This window comes from Pyrus communis, chromosome 7 (assembly GCF_963583255.1).
Source record: "Pyrus communis chromosome 7, drPyrComm1.1, whole genome shotgun sequence".
NCBI classification, from domain to species: Eukaryota; Viridiplantae; Streptophyta; class Magnoliopsida; order Rosales; family Rosaceae; genus Pyrus; species Pyrus communis.
Window position 1 is genome coordinate 27,773,524 of NC_084809.1, and position 12,313 is coordinate 27,785,836.

Consider the following 12,313-nt stretch of genomic DNA (forward strand, 5'->3'; position numbering starts at 1 on the left):
AAGAAATAATGTGGGTGAGCGAAGAATGTATACGGAAATTTGACCAAAAAAAAAAAAAAAAGAGAGATGGAAGAAGAGAGAAAAAAAAAAAAAAAAAAAAATCAGCCCTTAGATGAATCTGTGGTGTGTACTTATCAGAAAGAAAATTAATTATGACAAATTCAATAATAGAAGAATGGAAAGAAAAATATATATAATTAAAGCTAGCCACATAGCAAGCTTTGAGTGGATGATAGTGTCACTCAGCAAGATCTAGTTGCAGGTTAAGCTCCACACAAATTTTTCTCCATTTTCCCTCTGTAACTTGGTTTGTCTCACTTTGCCTTCTGAATACTGTCATTTTCATCTCATTTAGTTAGGTTACCCAACTTTTGTAAATTCCATCAAATAAGCCTTAAATTAAAGGATAATACGGACATTAGATCGATTTAATTCAAGGATTGAATTTGCAACTCTAAATTCACTTCTCCTCGTTCACTTAACCCTAATTTGTTTCCCCAACTTTTCTCCTCACAAATCACATCGGCTTGGTAAATATGGGGCCTTCAACCAAAATTTTCACATAAAAAATAAAATTTCTTAATTACTTTTTAATTTAACGATTATTTAACAGAATGGACAAAAATAAGATGAACTAAAACTAAATGAAAAGATAATGACACATCAATTAATAAGCCTTTTTTTAGAGAACGTTAATGAAAAGTTCTGGATACTGTTACTTTAACAAAAAAACTACATTTTTACACTAAAATGTCAATCCTGGTATTATCCACTTTACCCTTTATTTTGTCCTTATATTTAAAACTCAAAGTTTTCAAACATTTTTCATTAGTTTTCCTTTTATTTTATAGATTGACCAAAGTTGAGAAAATGCTTATAGACATGTGTTGTTTCCTTATATTTGAGTAACAAAACTTGTGCATTACTACTTTCGAATATTTTATTTGGCTCAAAATTCAAGATGCAAAAAGATATAAATATTTAAATAGATAGTTCCCCTTATAAGTTGTTATTAGAATTCCAAAAAAATTATTATGCAATTATATATTCAATTCCTGGTGCTGGTAAATTACACAATAGTGATCAAAAGGAGGTTGAAATGCCTATACGAGTCTTTTTGGTTCCTAAAATGAAGGACTGTCGTGGCGAAGTCACCAGCTAATTCTCTTTTATAAATAAAAAAAAAAAAAGGACATTTCCTTTTATAAATTGTTATTAGAATTAAAAAAAAAAAAGTTATCATGCAATCCATTCTTTGCTTTATTTTCTTTTCACTATGAGTTGTTTAAAAATGTCCCGCTTCTCTTCAATTGAATAACTCTTTTCAAAAAGGTCTTCGGTACTCATGTTACATGGACATGGTACCCACAAATACAATTGATCTTGAAAAGCAACAATAATATATTTTGGAGACATTTAGATTTGGGTCAAAAAATCAACATGCTATTAGGTTAAGTTCAACATTACCTTTTCTTCACTTTTATTTTTTACACTCATTTTACGTTTATTAATATTAGAGATAATTAAAATCTTCTAGTTTTATTTTATGCATCTTTTTGTTTGTGCTTTTGAATTTTGAATATTTGAAAAGTGGTTTAATTTTAGGAAATATTTATTAGCACTCTAAAAATCTCATTTCGCATTCCAAACTTTCTATAATTAGACACAAAAATACACTTAGAGCAACTCCACCGTTGCAAAGGCCCCCCCATGCTATTCACTATTTAATCCACCCGGTGAACAGTAATTATCATTAATAAATAGTAACTACCTTTTGCATCTTCACCCCTACACTGAATAACCCCGGCAAAATAATAGTATTTTTTTTTATTTTATAAAATAATGCACCCTTACACTGAATCGATCACAACCCTTGGGCATCTCCACTTGAGTAGTTCACAACCGTTGGATTTGCCGTTGGAAATGCAATTCCATCCCTTGAATATCTCCTTGCAGGTATTATCATACCTCGAAGGGGAATCCGGGTCGTGGATCCATTTTCCGTCAGAGTAGTCACACGACCCGCCTCGACGACTCGGGTCGGATCTGTCAATCTTTTGGAATTCGAAGCTCATGTTATGCGGGCGCGGAGGAACGGAGGTCTTTCGATTGAAGGAGAGGACGACGAAGATGGAGACAAAGCAGACGAAGGAGAGGAGAGGGAATAGTGGGACTTTCCTCGTCTAGTTTTGCTGTTGAGAGTGTTGCTCTCTGGAGGCCATGCTTTCACTCTCGCCCTCCGTCTCCGGGATATCGGTGTCAACAGCGTCAAGATCGACCTCTAAGAAGAGCTGTCCAGGCCCGTCCACCACCGTATCAGGGTGTTGCCACTTTTCAACTCTGTCCAGGCCTGTCCACAACATGGCTGACGTCACCTAGACGTCAGCCTTGCATCACATGCCATTCGGGCTCTCGGGCTGGCAACTCTTGCCGGGTCTCTCCCTCGGGCCCGCTCGGGCTCCATCGCCAGCACACGCTGGACCAAGTTGCTCGGGCTTTCTAGCCCTGTTTGAGAGCCAATCCACATGGCTATTGCCCAAGGTGGAACTGCTCTTCTGAAGAGTGCAAAATAGGATTTTTGGAGTGCTAATAACAATGCCCTAATTTTATCTGCCCAATATCTTCTAACAAAAAGCTAATATGCTAACATAAACCCACCTGTAGACGACCTAACTCAAGGAACAAATACATTAATGGCTAATATAACTATAAATGAGATTTGAAACCTAACTAAAGGGTACAAAAACATAATGTGGAGCTAAAAATAATCCTAAAATTTCACAAGGCGACACGTGGACTTTAGTTGAAAAAGACAAGATTGCCCTCATTAAATGAGTAGGGCTCTCAAGCGTCCACACACGTAGCTCAGCACCCCTGGAATTCAAGTAGCGGAGTACAACTGCTCACATAATCACAACTCCCCGTGGAGTGGAAAAGTCAAAGGTATTAAAGATAAAAATTAATTACGAATTCTATCTTTAATACAATCCTAAATGAAGACTAACACATCAAGTAAGAATCCCTATCACCATCAATTAGGGATATTCACATCATCATTCCAAGATATTATCTCCTAATTAATATCTTGGAAATATTAGTTCCTTGCACATCATACGGATGACATAACTTGGCTAATAGGAAGCCGCCATGTGTAAGGCAAAACTCTACACCCATGGCCAACCACCTCCTCCTATATATACCATCATCTCCACCAAATTTTGGTAAGATTTTCGCTATATGAAAAACCCTAACACTCACTCTATTTAGAGTTACTGACTTAGGCATCGGAGATCCATTAACCAAACACCCCTCCCTCCCCCCACTCCTTGTGTGCGCGTGAGGCTTTGGCCTTTGGTTAAAGATGTTGATTGTTTTGTAGGTACTTTTTTGTCAAGACTGATGATAGCAAAAATTGTCTCACACATAATATACGTACAAAGATACATTAATATGTGATACAAGTTGATTACCTAAAAGTATATGCCATAAAGATAGATAAATACAATTAACCTGTAATATAGGTTGATTACAAAAATAAAAAAACAAAAAAAAAACATATGAATGGAGTTTAGAGGAGGAAGAAAAAGAAGAAATAACATATATGAATAGGGTTTGGAGGAGGAGGAAGAAGAAGAAATAACAAAACGAAAAAGAAATAAAAAGAGATAATTAGGAAGTGATTTAATTCCTATAGTAAATTTTATCTTTAAAGAGATAATTATTGACAATAACATAATTCTAAACTCAAGGATTAGAATTATTGACAATAAAATTTTATCATTAAAGAGATAATTATGACAATGAAATAATTCAGAACTCAAGGATTACAATTATGAACAATAAAATCATTAAAGAGATCACTATTGACCAGATTCCAGTCTCTACGTTCGGTGATTGCCTTGTTCGTTTAGCATGACTTTTCGAATGGCTTTTGGGTGTGAGAAAGGATTGTGTAGACTGTTTCTCTGTTTTGATAGCCACCCTAACAAAATCAGCACACCAAAGAAAATAAATAACTGATAGAAACTTGGTTAGCTTTTGCATACCCAACTTACAGAAGATGATGTATTTCTAAAACTAGTGGGGCACAACATAGCCAATTTATATATTTCATATTTGCATTACAATAATATGCAGATAAACAATTAAATAAGAATCTTTAATTTATATATTTCTTATTTAATTGTATTGATCCATCGAGCAATCGGCATGCTTTTGAATCAATTCCTCAAGCGAAACATATAACTCAGTCTTTCATAAAACATAAAATAAAAAACTGATTTAAGTTCTACAAACTTCACCATCAATGACTGATACGAACAAGGGGAAGTGTAGAATCTGTGACAGAACTAGTAACCTACACTATTTGATGCTTCTTTGAAATACCTACAGCTTTCAGAAAAATAAGTAACTCGACAGTGATCTTGTATTTTGAATCAGATGGTGTGCACGTTGGATAAAAACTGTCATGAAGTTTGCAAGGATACGTAATTTTTTGGAAATTGGAACTAGAGTTTCTGGCAAGATATGCAAAGGTTTAAAATTAAATGGATTCATCAAGCATACAAACTTCACCTTGGCTAATTGACATGAACAAGAGAAAATGCAACATGCAGAATTGACTTCCTAAACGGAAGTTAAAATTTTAAATAACAACAAACACACACACACACACACACACAGATATATACATATATATATATATATATATGTCTATGTATATGTATGTGAGTGTATATGGTTGAAGTAGATATACACTCACCCAGAAGTTGATGTTGATGATTCGGGTTTATCTGTTAGACTGAGTGAAGATAATGGTTTTGAAAGGAACTCCACAGGATCAGCTTCATGGCAACTACTAGAATCCACCGGCCATCTCATTGGAACAGCAGTGCACTTATCAATACACTTGTGCTTGCAACGATTCATCTTATCCACTGTGTAAGTCCCAAAAATGATGTCAAGACGCTTTGCTAGTCTAGGTATATCCGAAGATGTCACGATATCCCAAACCTTCATAACCTGGATGTAATATGATTTCTCCTGAAGAATATCCACAGTCCAAATGAGATTCAGCAGCCTATTGACTTTATACTTCTCTAACAGTTGAGAAGAAGTCCCGTCATGAACCATCCTTCCCTTATCCTTGTGTGCGTGACACCATCCACTTGAAAGCTTCGTTAGTAGATTAAGCACTTCTCGACGAACCAGAGTGTCTTTAATCTTTGCTAATGATTTCTCAAATTCATCACTGAAGCAAACCTATATGGAAGAGGTTGACAAACAATGTTGTAACAACCAAACATCACACTGCATTTTATAATGTAAAAAAGAAATGTTCCTTAAAGACGGATGATCCCGTTGTGTTCTCGTATTATTTACTGATGTTCTTCCTCTCCCTCTTTCGAAATTAACAGATAATTAAATAATAAAATTCTGCAGAAAATTAACAAAATACTTTTGCAGGCCTCGACGTTGTACATTGTTTAGTATAGAACAGCAACATATAGTAAAAAAATTAAATGGATGAATAGCAGCAAACCTTCCATCTTGCATTTTTGAACAGCAGAGATTCAATACTAAGTAGAGCATGAAATTGGTCAAGCTCCAGCAGGGCAGCAGCAATAGCCTGTGCCAAGTTCTTGTCCTCATCAGCATTGTGAAAACAATCGCGTCTCTTGGCATCAAGGACTAGCTTCTTCCAGATAGAGTCACTGTTAACCAAAGTCGATGCATTCCCCAATATCCAAAGACAATACCTACACAGACACAATCAAAACCACTAAATTCAAAACCTCCAGTAACTAAGACATTGAAAATTAAGCTGCATCATGAATAATTGTGTGTAACGTAATTCTATAAAAGTACTACCGTGCACGTGTAAGTGCAACATTTGCCCTTTGACGGTTGGACAAGAAACCAATTGCACCTTTCACGTTACATCTGACAGTGGAGATAATTATCACATCCTCTTCACCACCTTGGAACCCATCAACAGACCGCACACTTACAGAGAATTGAGGGTTACACTTTTTACTGTATTTTTTCACACCCTCTTGAATTGCATAAACTTGAGCCTTGTATGGTGATATGACTCCAATACTAACCTCCTTCTTGGTGCGGATGAATTCTGCAGCCAAGAAAAGAAAATTAACAAGAACTAGGTTTTGTATATTTATATACAAACTTCCTGCGATAATTCTCAAAATAAGCATATCAATGAGATTAGACAACAATAGAAATACCTTCGTAAAGTCTTGCAACTATCTCAGAGACCACAGCAACCTCGACCATATTTTTCTGACTATGACCATGATCAAATTGTTCTTTTCCATTGGCTATATTTATGAAGGAGTAGGATTGGTACATCTTTCCCTTGAGGAAGCACCTCTGATAGCTACTTTCAGTGACATTCGGACCATCTAATATCTGATTGTTATAGAACTCCATTTTTGGAAATAAGCTGATGGATGGATGCATCCTATATTGGATATTGAGAAGATGCTTCCTGTGTCCCAACTTTGTCATCCTTTCGAACAAGCTTCTTCCAAACTCAGCCACTTTCGCTCTCTAATGATATGATCCATTTCATTATTATAATGTTACAATAATATACAAGTTATACTAGTAATTTGAAAAAGTAAAGAACACGAAGGATAAAAATAACACCTCGCTTTTAACCATAGCAGGGAGTTGCCGCTCATCTCCTATTAGAATAGCATGGCGGATACCAGACAGTTGTAAAGGAATTGCAGACTCACATTCTTTAAGCTGAGCAGCTTCATCAACGACTAACAATTCCAGTGGTCTCATCGGTAATGCATTAGGCAATTTGGCAGAAGTTGATGCAGTACAAAATATTAAGCAAGCATTTTGCAAGCAGAAAGTTCTTATTGAATAAGGATCAATAGTTTTTGGGACACCAAATTTCTGAGGAAGCAACTTCAGTTTACAAACACACTTTTTTCCCAACTGTATAAAGCGACCGACAATGCTTCCTGAAACTTTGAAATCTTTTAGGACTAAGTTCAAACCTTCCTTAGCAACACTGATACGATGCATGGAAGATTTAAAGGACTTGAGCAAACCCGAAGCTTCATCCATGTCCTTCACTACCTTCAGTGGAATGCAAGAAGTTGGTAAGTGAGTGTACAAATCTACCATGCAAATCTTCAGTGGCTCAAAAATTGAATCAAACTCTTTCTTCACAAACTCCTCAAACGTCAATGGATCATCCTCTTTTACGCTTTCATTGTTTCCTTTAGTACCCATCTCAATTCCTTGAGCACTTGGTTTGTGTTTTTCTGCTCTCTTTTTGTTTTTCTTCTCATTTCCTTGAGCACTCTCTTTGTGTTTTTCTGCTCTCTTTGTGTTTTTCTTCTCATTTCCTTGAGCACTCTGTTCTTGTTTTTCTGCTCTCTTTTGCAAATATAAAGAGTACTCTTCATCTGGTTCCTCAAGTAGACGTATCATTGAGCTTAACAGATACTTCCATCCAGACAAGGGCCTCAAACACCTGATCAGGATTTTAATACGATGATCGAGAAATACCTCAAGAAGGTCAGCTTTATCATCAACCGGCATTTGCTTCCGGTTCCCAAAGAGAACTATATCTCCAAGTCCGTACTTTCCAAACTCAAGAGACTCTTTAACCAGACTCCTGAGCCGGGCTGCAACTTCTAACACCGCAATATTGGTGGGAGCACATGTTAGTGTTCTGCACTTGAGCATAAAGAGGGCAAAGAGAGACAGACTGACTGTCTTTGTCTTCCCAGTACCTGGAGGACCCCAAATTAATTTGATATCATTCTGATGATGGCATTTACTCAAACCGATAAAGTTTAAGACTGCAGCTTCTTGGGAGTAATTTAGTTTGTGAGAGGAAATAGTGGGCCAAATGGTAGAAAGGTCAGGGGAGTAACTTTGTATGGGAGAGCAAGTAGTACAAGAATTCGCATCCTGTACAGAAAGAAACATAACGTTTAGTGAGGAACTAATGTGAACTGTGAAGCTTAAAAATAAATGAAATGTTGAGAGAAATTATATGAGTCCAAAGCCAGATACATACATGTGAACTGGGTTGCAGAACTTTCTGAATAATATCTGTGTTTCCCTCTTTTGAGTTCAAGGCACCCCACACACGAAGATTTGTTGTCATGTTTATGAGATAAACTGCAAAATGTTTTTGTCTCTTGCTCTTTTGTACGTCTTGTTCTCCATAATCGATAGGCTTGGATGAGAGTATTTGGAACTCATGAGCATCAGGAAATTCATCAGGATTAGGTACTTTACTAACATAAGCAATAACATAGTGTCTTGGGGACCTGTTCAAATCATCAACACATTTCGGTTTCACATCCGTCAAGGCAATGAGATCTCCAACCTGTGGCTCGTACATTAATCCTTTGTGCTTCTGATCCGCTTCTGTATCTCTCTTATATGCAATATCATACAACAAATTTTTGGGAGGTTTATGACCTTTCGAACATTCAAGAGTCAATATTTCACAAGTAGGTGCATGCGACAGTTCCGTGATCATACTCGAGTGTAAATCAGCATGTGTTTCCTCAATGAGTGAAGGAACGAATGATTCCAAATAACTTTTCACATTCAAGAAGGTCTTAGGAATCGTAGGCACCTGTTAATTAAGTGAACAAATCCAGTAAAAATTTGACCAAAAAAAAAAAACAGGAATCTCTTCAAGTTCCATTAAACTAATACATGCCACCATCATCAAATATATACATGGTGAGAAACCAAATGTCATGCATGCTGACAATGATAAACCCTTCTATCAAACAATAACACGGAATACTTGTTGCTATATCTAAGTTTTTTTTTTTTTTTTTTTTTTTTTTTTTGGGAATACAAAATTGGCCTCAAGCAAAATAGATTGGTGGCCAAGTTGGCCGAAGATATGGCTTCCCTTCCGCCTCTGAAGCAAAAAATTTGAATCCCCATCACTTTTTTTTTCGGGAAAAATCCCCATCACCTTAGTTAAGACAGGTTTATTAGAATATCACTTGAATCAAATTCTAAAAGAGAAGGAAATTACGGACCTTGTTTTTGTAAAGTTCGTTGTTGAGAACATCGCCGAGAGACCAAGAGAAAACCAGATCGAGCAAGCTTCTTTTGTCTGTAACTTGTTTCTTGTTGCTCACGTTAGTCTTCTCCATTTCTTACACATGCTCTATTTCTTCAGTGGAGCAGTATCATCGATTTTCTGGCATTCCACGAAGAAAACTCCCAAGTCTTCAGGGAGACCATAAAATAAAGTGAGAGCCTTCCATTATTGTCCTTTGCAAAAAGAAAAGTTGTGGAAACTGGAAAGGTATTTAAATTCCCCTCGAGACTAAGTAATCGAATCAGCGTCCAAGCTGAAGCAATTGCCAGTTAGCCAGTCTTCTTTTCGTACAAATTCTACACTCCTAACTTTCTATATTTGGAAAGAAAAATACACTTGTGAGGAGTGTAGAATGAGATTTTTGGAGTGTCAATAACATTTTCCAATTTTTTTGAAATGTCATGTAAACTAATATACCTTTTTTTGGAATTTTTAGGCCATTTCAACACTTCACTGCCATTCTAATAAGTTGCATTCGACAAAAAAAAAAAAAAATGGGAAATTTTATTTAGACCCATTTATCAACTTTCTACACCTAACTTATTATTTTTTATTTTGAAATTCCAAATGTGTCCAATAATTCTTTCTACACCCAACAAACACAAAAGGAAAATAATAATAATTTAGTAATAGGCAACTTCAGCCACCCTATCTCTTCAAACCTCAACCACCCAGTTTCTAATCTCCCCAACTCCCCACCGCCACCTCCCTTACCACCCACAACAATTTGGAAATTAGAACATTATTCCCAACAACCCACAATTAAAAAAACCCAAAAGAAACATGTCAATATTTTAATTTTTTTTTGGAAAAATTAATGGTATTATTAACATATGATCCAACACAATTCGATTCAACACCTTGACAATTTTGGCATAATTCGGACATGTTTGAAGGACTGCATGGAACAGAAAGCTATTGTGTGGCTGGCAAAAAGTCGTGAAAGGGACATTGATGGCTGAGATCTTTTGGGGGTTTCATTGTGGGTGATAAGAAGATGGTGGTGGGGGTTGGGGAGGGGTAGAAATTGGGGGTGGTTAGGGTTTGGAGTGATGGCATGGCCTAGGTTTTCTAATGTTGAAATTTTATATTTTATTTTTTTGTTCTTTTTCATTATGCGTGTAGAAAGAAAATTGTTGGGCAGATTCAGACTTTCAAGATTAAAAACTATAAGTTGGGTGTAAAAAGAGGATAAATGGGTCTGAATAAAATTTCCCAAAAAAATTTCCAAGGTTTCTTAAAAAACACAAAAAAAGGGTTGATCTGGAAAACAATATTCTGAGGATTTTTAGTTCAAATAAAGGAAACAACCTGCGCTCTCATCTCTATGTGTCATTTTCAAGATGACTAATAAATATAATCATTGGGACCCTCCAATCTATAATTTTTTTGATGAAGAAAATGTTGTGAACTTTAAGCATTCTTTTACCATTACTTAGTGCCTTTGATTTTGAACACGATAACAATGGACTAATATTTTTGATATGATAGCAACAAAATGAAAGACATTGCCATGATTGACCACATTTTATTGTGTGTGCATGATTGACCGCGTTGAATTCTCAAAGTTGGCAGTTAACCACAACTCCATGTTAGTGAGTTTAATGTACTCTTTTAATAGTTCACATAAGCTTTTAGAACAAACACAACACGTTTTTTGGCATAATTATATTGTCATCATGGAATAGGATGCGTTTCTCATTCAAACCAGGTGTATAAGATTGAATATTGAATTTGATCATTTTCCTTAAAATTAGCTGATTATTATTGACTTTTTGAGTTGGTTTTCTTTTACATTTCAAACTGATTCTTAATTAACGTTTGCATTTTACAAGGTCATTTAAAGGTCTAATAGATATTAGGTTTCCATATAATATGAGCTTTTGCTCTTACAATTTTGGAGGTATCAAGAAATATCGTGGCTGTGATTTTAAGAATAAGAGCAACTTGTTCAATTCAAATCCGTCTTTCTCCAAATATTCATATCAAATCCGTCTTCCTCTTGTATTTTTTATATTGTGCACTTGTGTATTCTTTTGTTGAGTTTCTTTCCCTATTTATGGACCTATATATATGTACCTATATGTTTTTAATATTTATCTACGTACTTGTATGTCTGTACCATATATTTTTGTGTACTGAATATCTGTACTTTTTTTTTTTTTAGTATATTGATATTTTTATACTAAGGAGAAGGGAAGTTCGGCAAAACCACACAATGAGCAGTTTAATTTGGTATCGAATTCGCCATCCGAATATCCGTACCTTAAACATATGTGGAACTATATAGTCATCTACCAGAAAATAGCGTTGTTGCGGGAATTGAACATATTAGTCGGGACAGGCATGAATAATTTCCACACAAACTAACTTAAAAGACGGTGTAGTACCTAAGAACCAATTAAGTAAAACTTTGCTTGCTATATACGGATATGCATGCGATAAGAAAGCATTCATTTGTAGATCGTATTGTGCCATCATAATTATACTCATAGTTTTAAGTGCTCAGCCTACTATATGGGGGAAAACACAAAAAAAGGGAAAGTAGAAAAGTTGAAGACATAATATTTCAGCATCTGGCAGGAAAAGTAAGTTTTTGAAAAAATTGCTAAACCGTCTCACAAATTCAATCGTTAAACATTACATTGTGACCTAAGATAAAGATAAAGTATATAGTTCATCCACAAATCAAAACAAAGTGCTATCAAAGGAAAATGTTTAAGATGATGAAAATCAAAAACTGAACTCGACAACCATATTTTCTATCGGTAACCAAACGAATAATTTAGAATGATACAAACCCAAGTCTAGCTCATCTGACTGCTCTCATCCTCAGCTCTGTATTTCAAAGGCTGAGTAGCCATGTTTGCAGAAGTTGCCAAATAATCACCATCAGAAGATTGAGAATAACCCACATTAATGTTCACATCGCACAAAATTTTATAGAAACGGGGACAAATTAACATATTTAAAGTTAGCAATAAGATGTAAACATATTCGAAGGCTGAGTAGTTGATTGGATTCGTTTCATTTTTCGAATCCAATGAAAATACAAAACGAAAAGGAATTAAAGAATGTTACAATTTAAGTATTTCAAATTAGTGATTAATCAACCAATCAGTCAGTCTCAATGATCTATCAATACCATGGACATCATACAGAAATTCAAGTAAACCCTGTAAACTATCG

General features: G+C 35.5%; 1 protein-coding gene across 1 annotated transcript; it reads right to left on the reverse strand.

The window, feature by feature from the left end:
• Positions 1 to 3,796: 3,796 nt before the first annotated feature.
• Positions 3,797 to 9,292, reverse strand: LOC137739968 (uncharacterized). Its single transcript, XM_068479731.1, has 8 exons — positions 9,060 to 9,292; positions 8,069 to 8,638; positions 6,670 to 7,959; positions 6,246 to 6,570; positions 5,872 to 6,130; positions 5,543 to 5,759; positions 4,763 to 5,262; positions 3,797 to 3,982 (listed from the first exon to the last, which is right to left on the reverse strand). The coding sequence occupies exons 1-8, from the start codon at positions 9,174 to 9,176 to the stop codon at positions 3,811 to 3,813; spliced, it is 3,450 nt and encodes a 1,149-aa protein (XP_068335832.1). The 5' UTR covers positions 9,177 to 9,292; the 3' UTR covers positions 3,797 to 3,810.
• Between the last annotated feature and the right edge of the window lie 3,021 nt (positions 9,293 to 12,313).

What these genes read in the sequence shown, in the direction of transcription:
- LOC137739968 (XM_068479731.1), bottom strand. Translation starts at nt 9,176, where the DNA reads ATGGAGAAGACTAACGTGAGCAACAAGAAACAAGTTACAGACAAAAGA. An exon ending in TCAAAAATGCAAGATGGAAG is followed by an intron (nt 5,263 to 5,542) that starts GTTTGCTGCTAT and finishes TCTTCCATATAG; the next exon opens with GTTTGCTTCAGTGATGAATT. An exon ending in TCATCAACATCAACTTCTGG is followed by an intron (nt 3,983 to 4,762) that starts GTGAGTGTATAT and finishes TGATTTTGTTAG; the next exon opens with GGTGGCTATCAAAACAGAGA.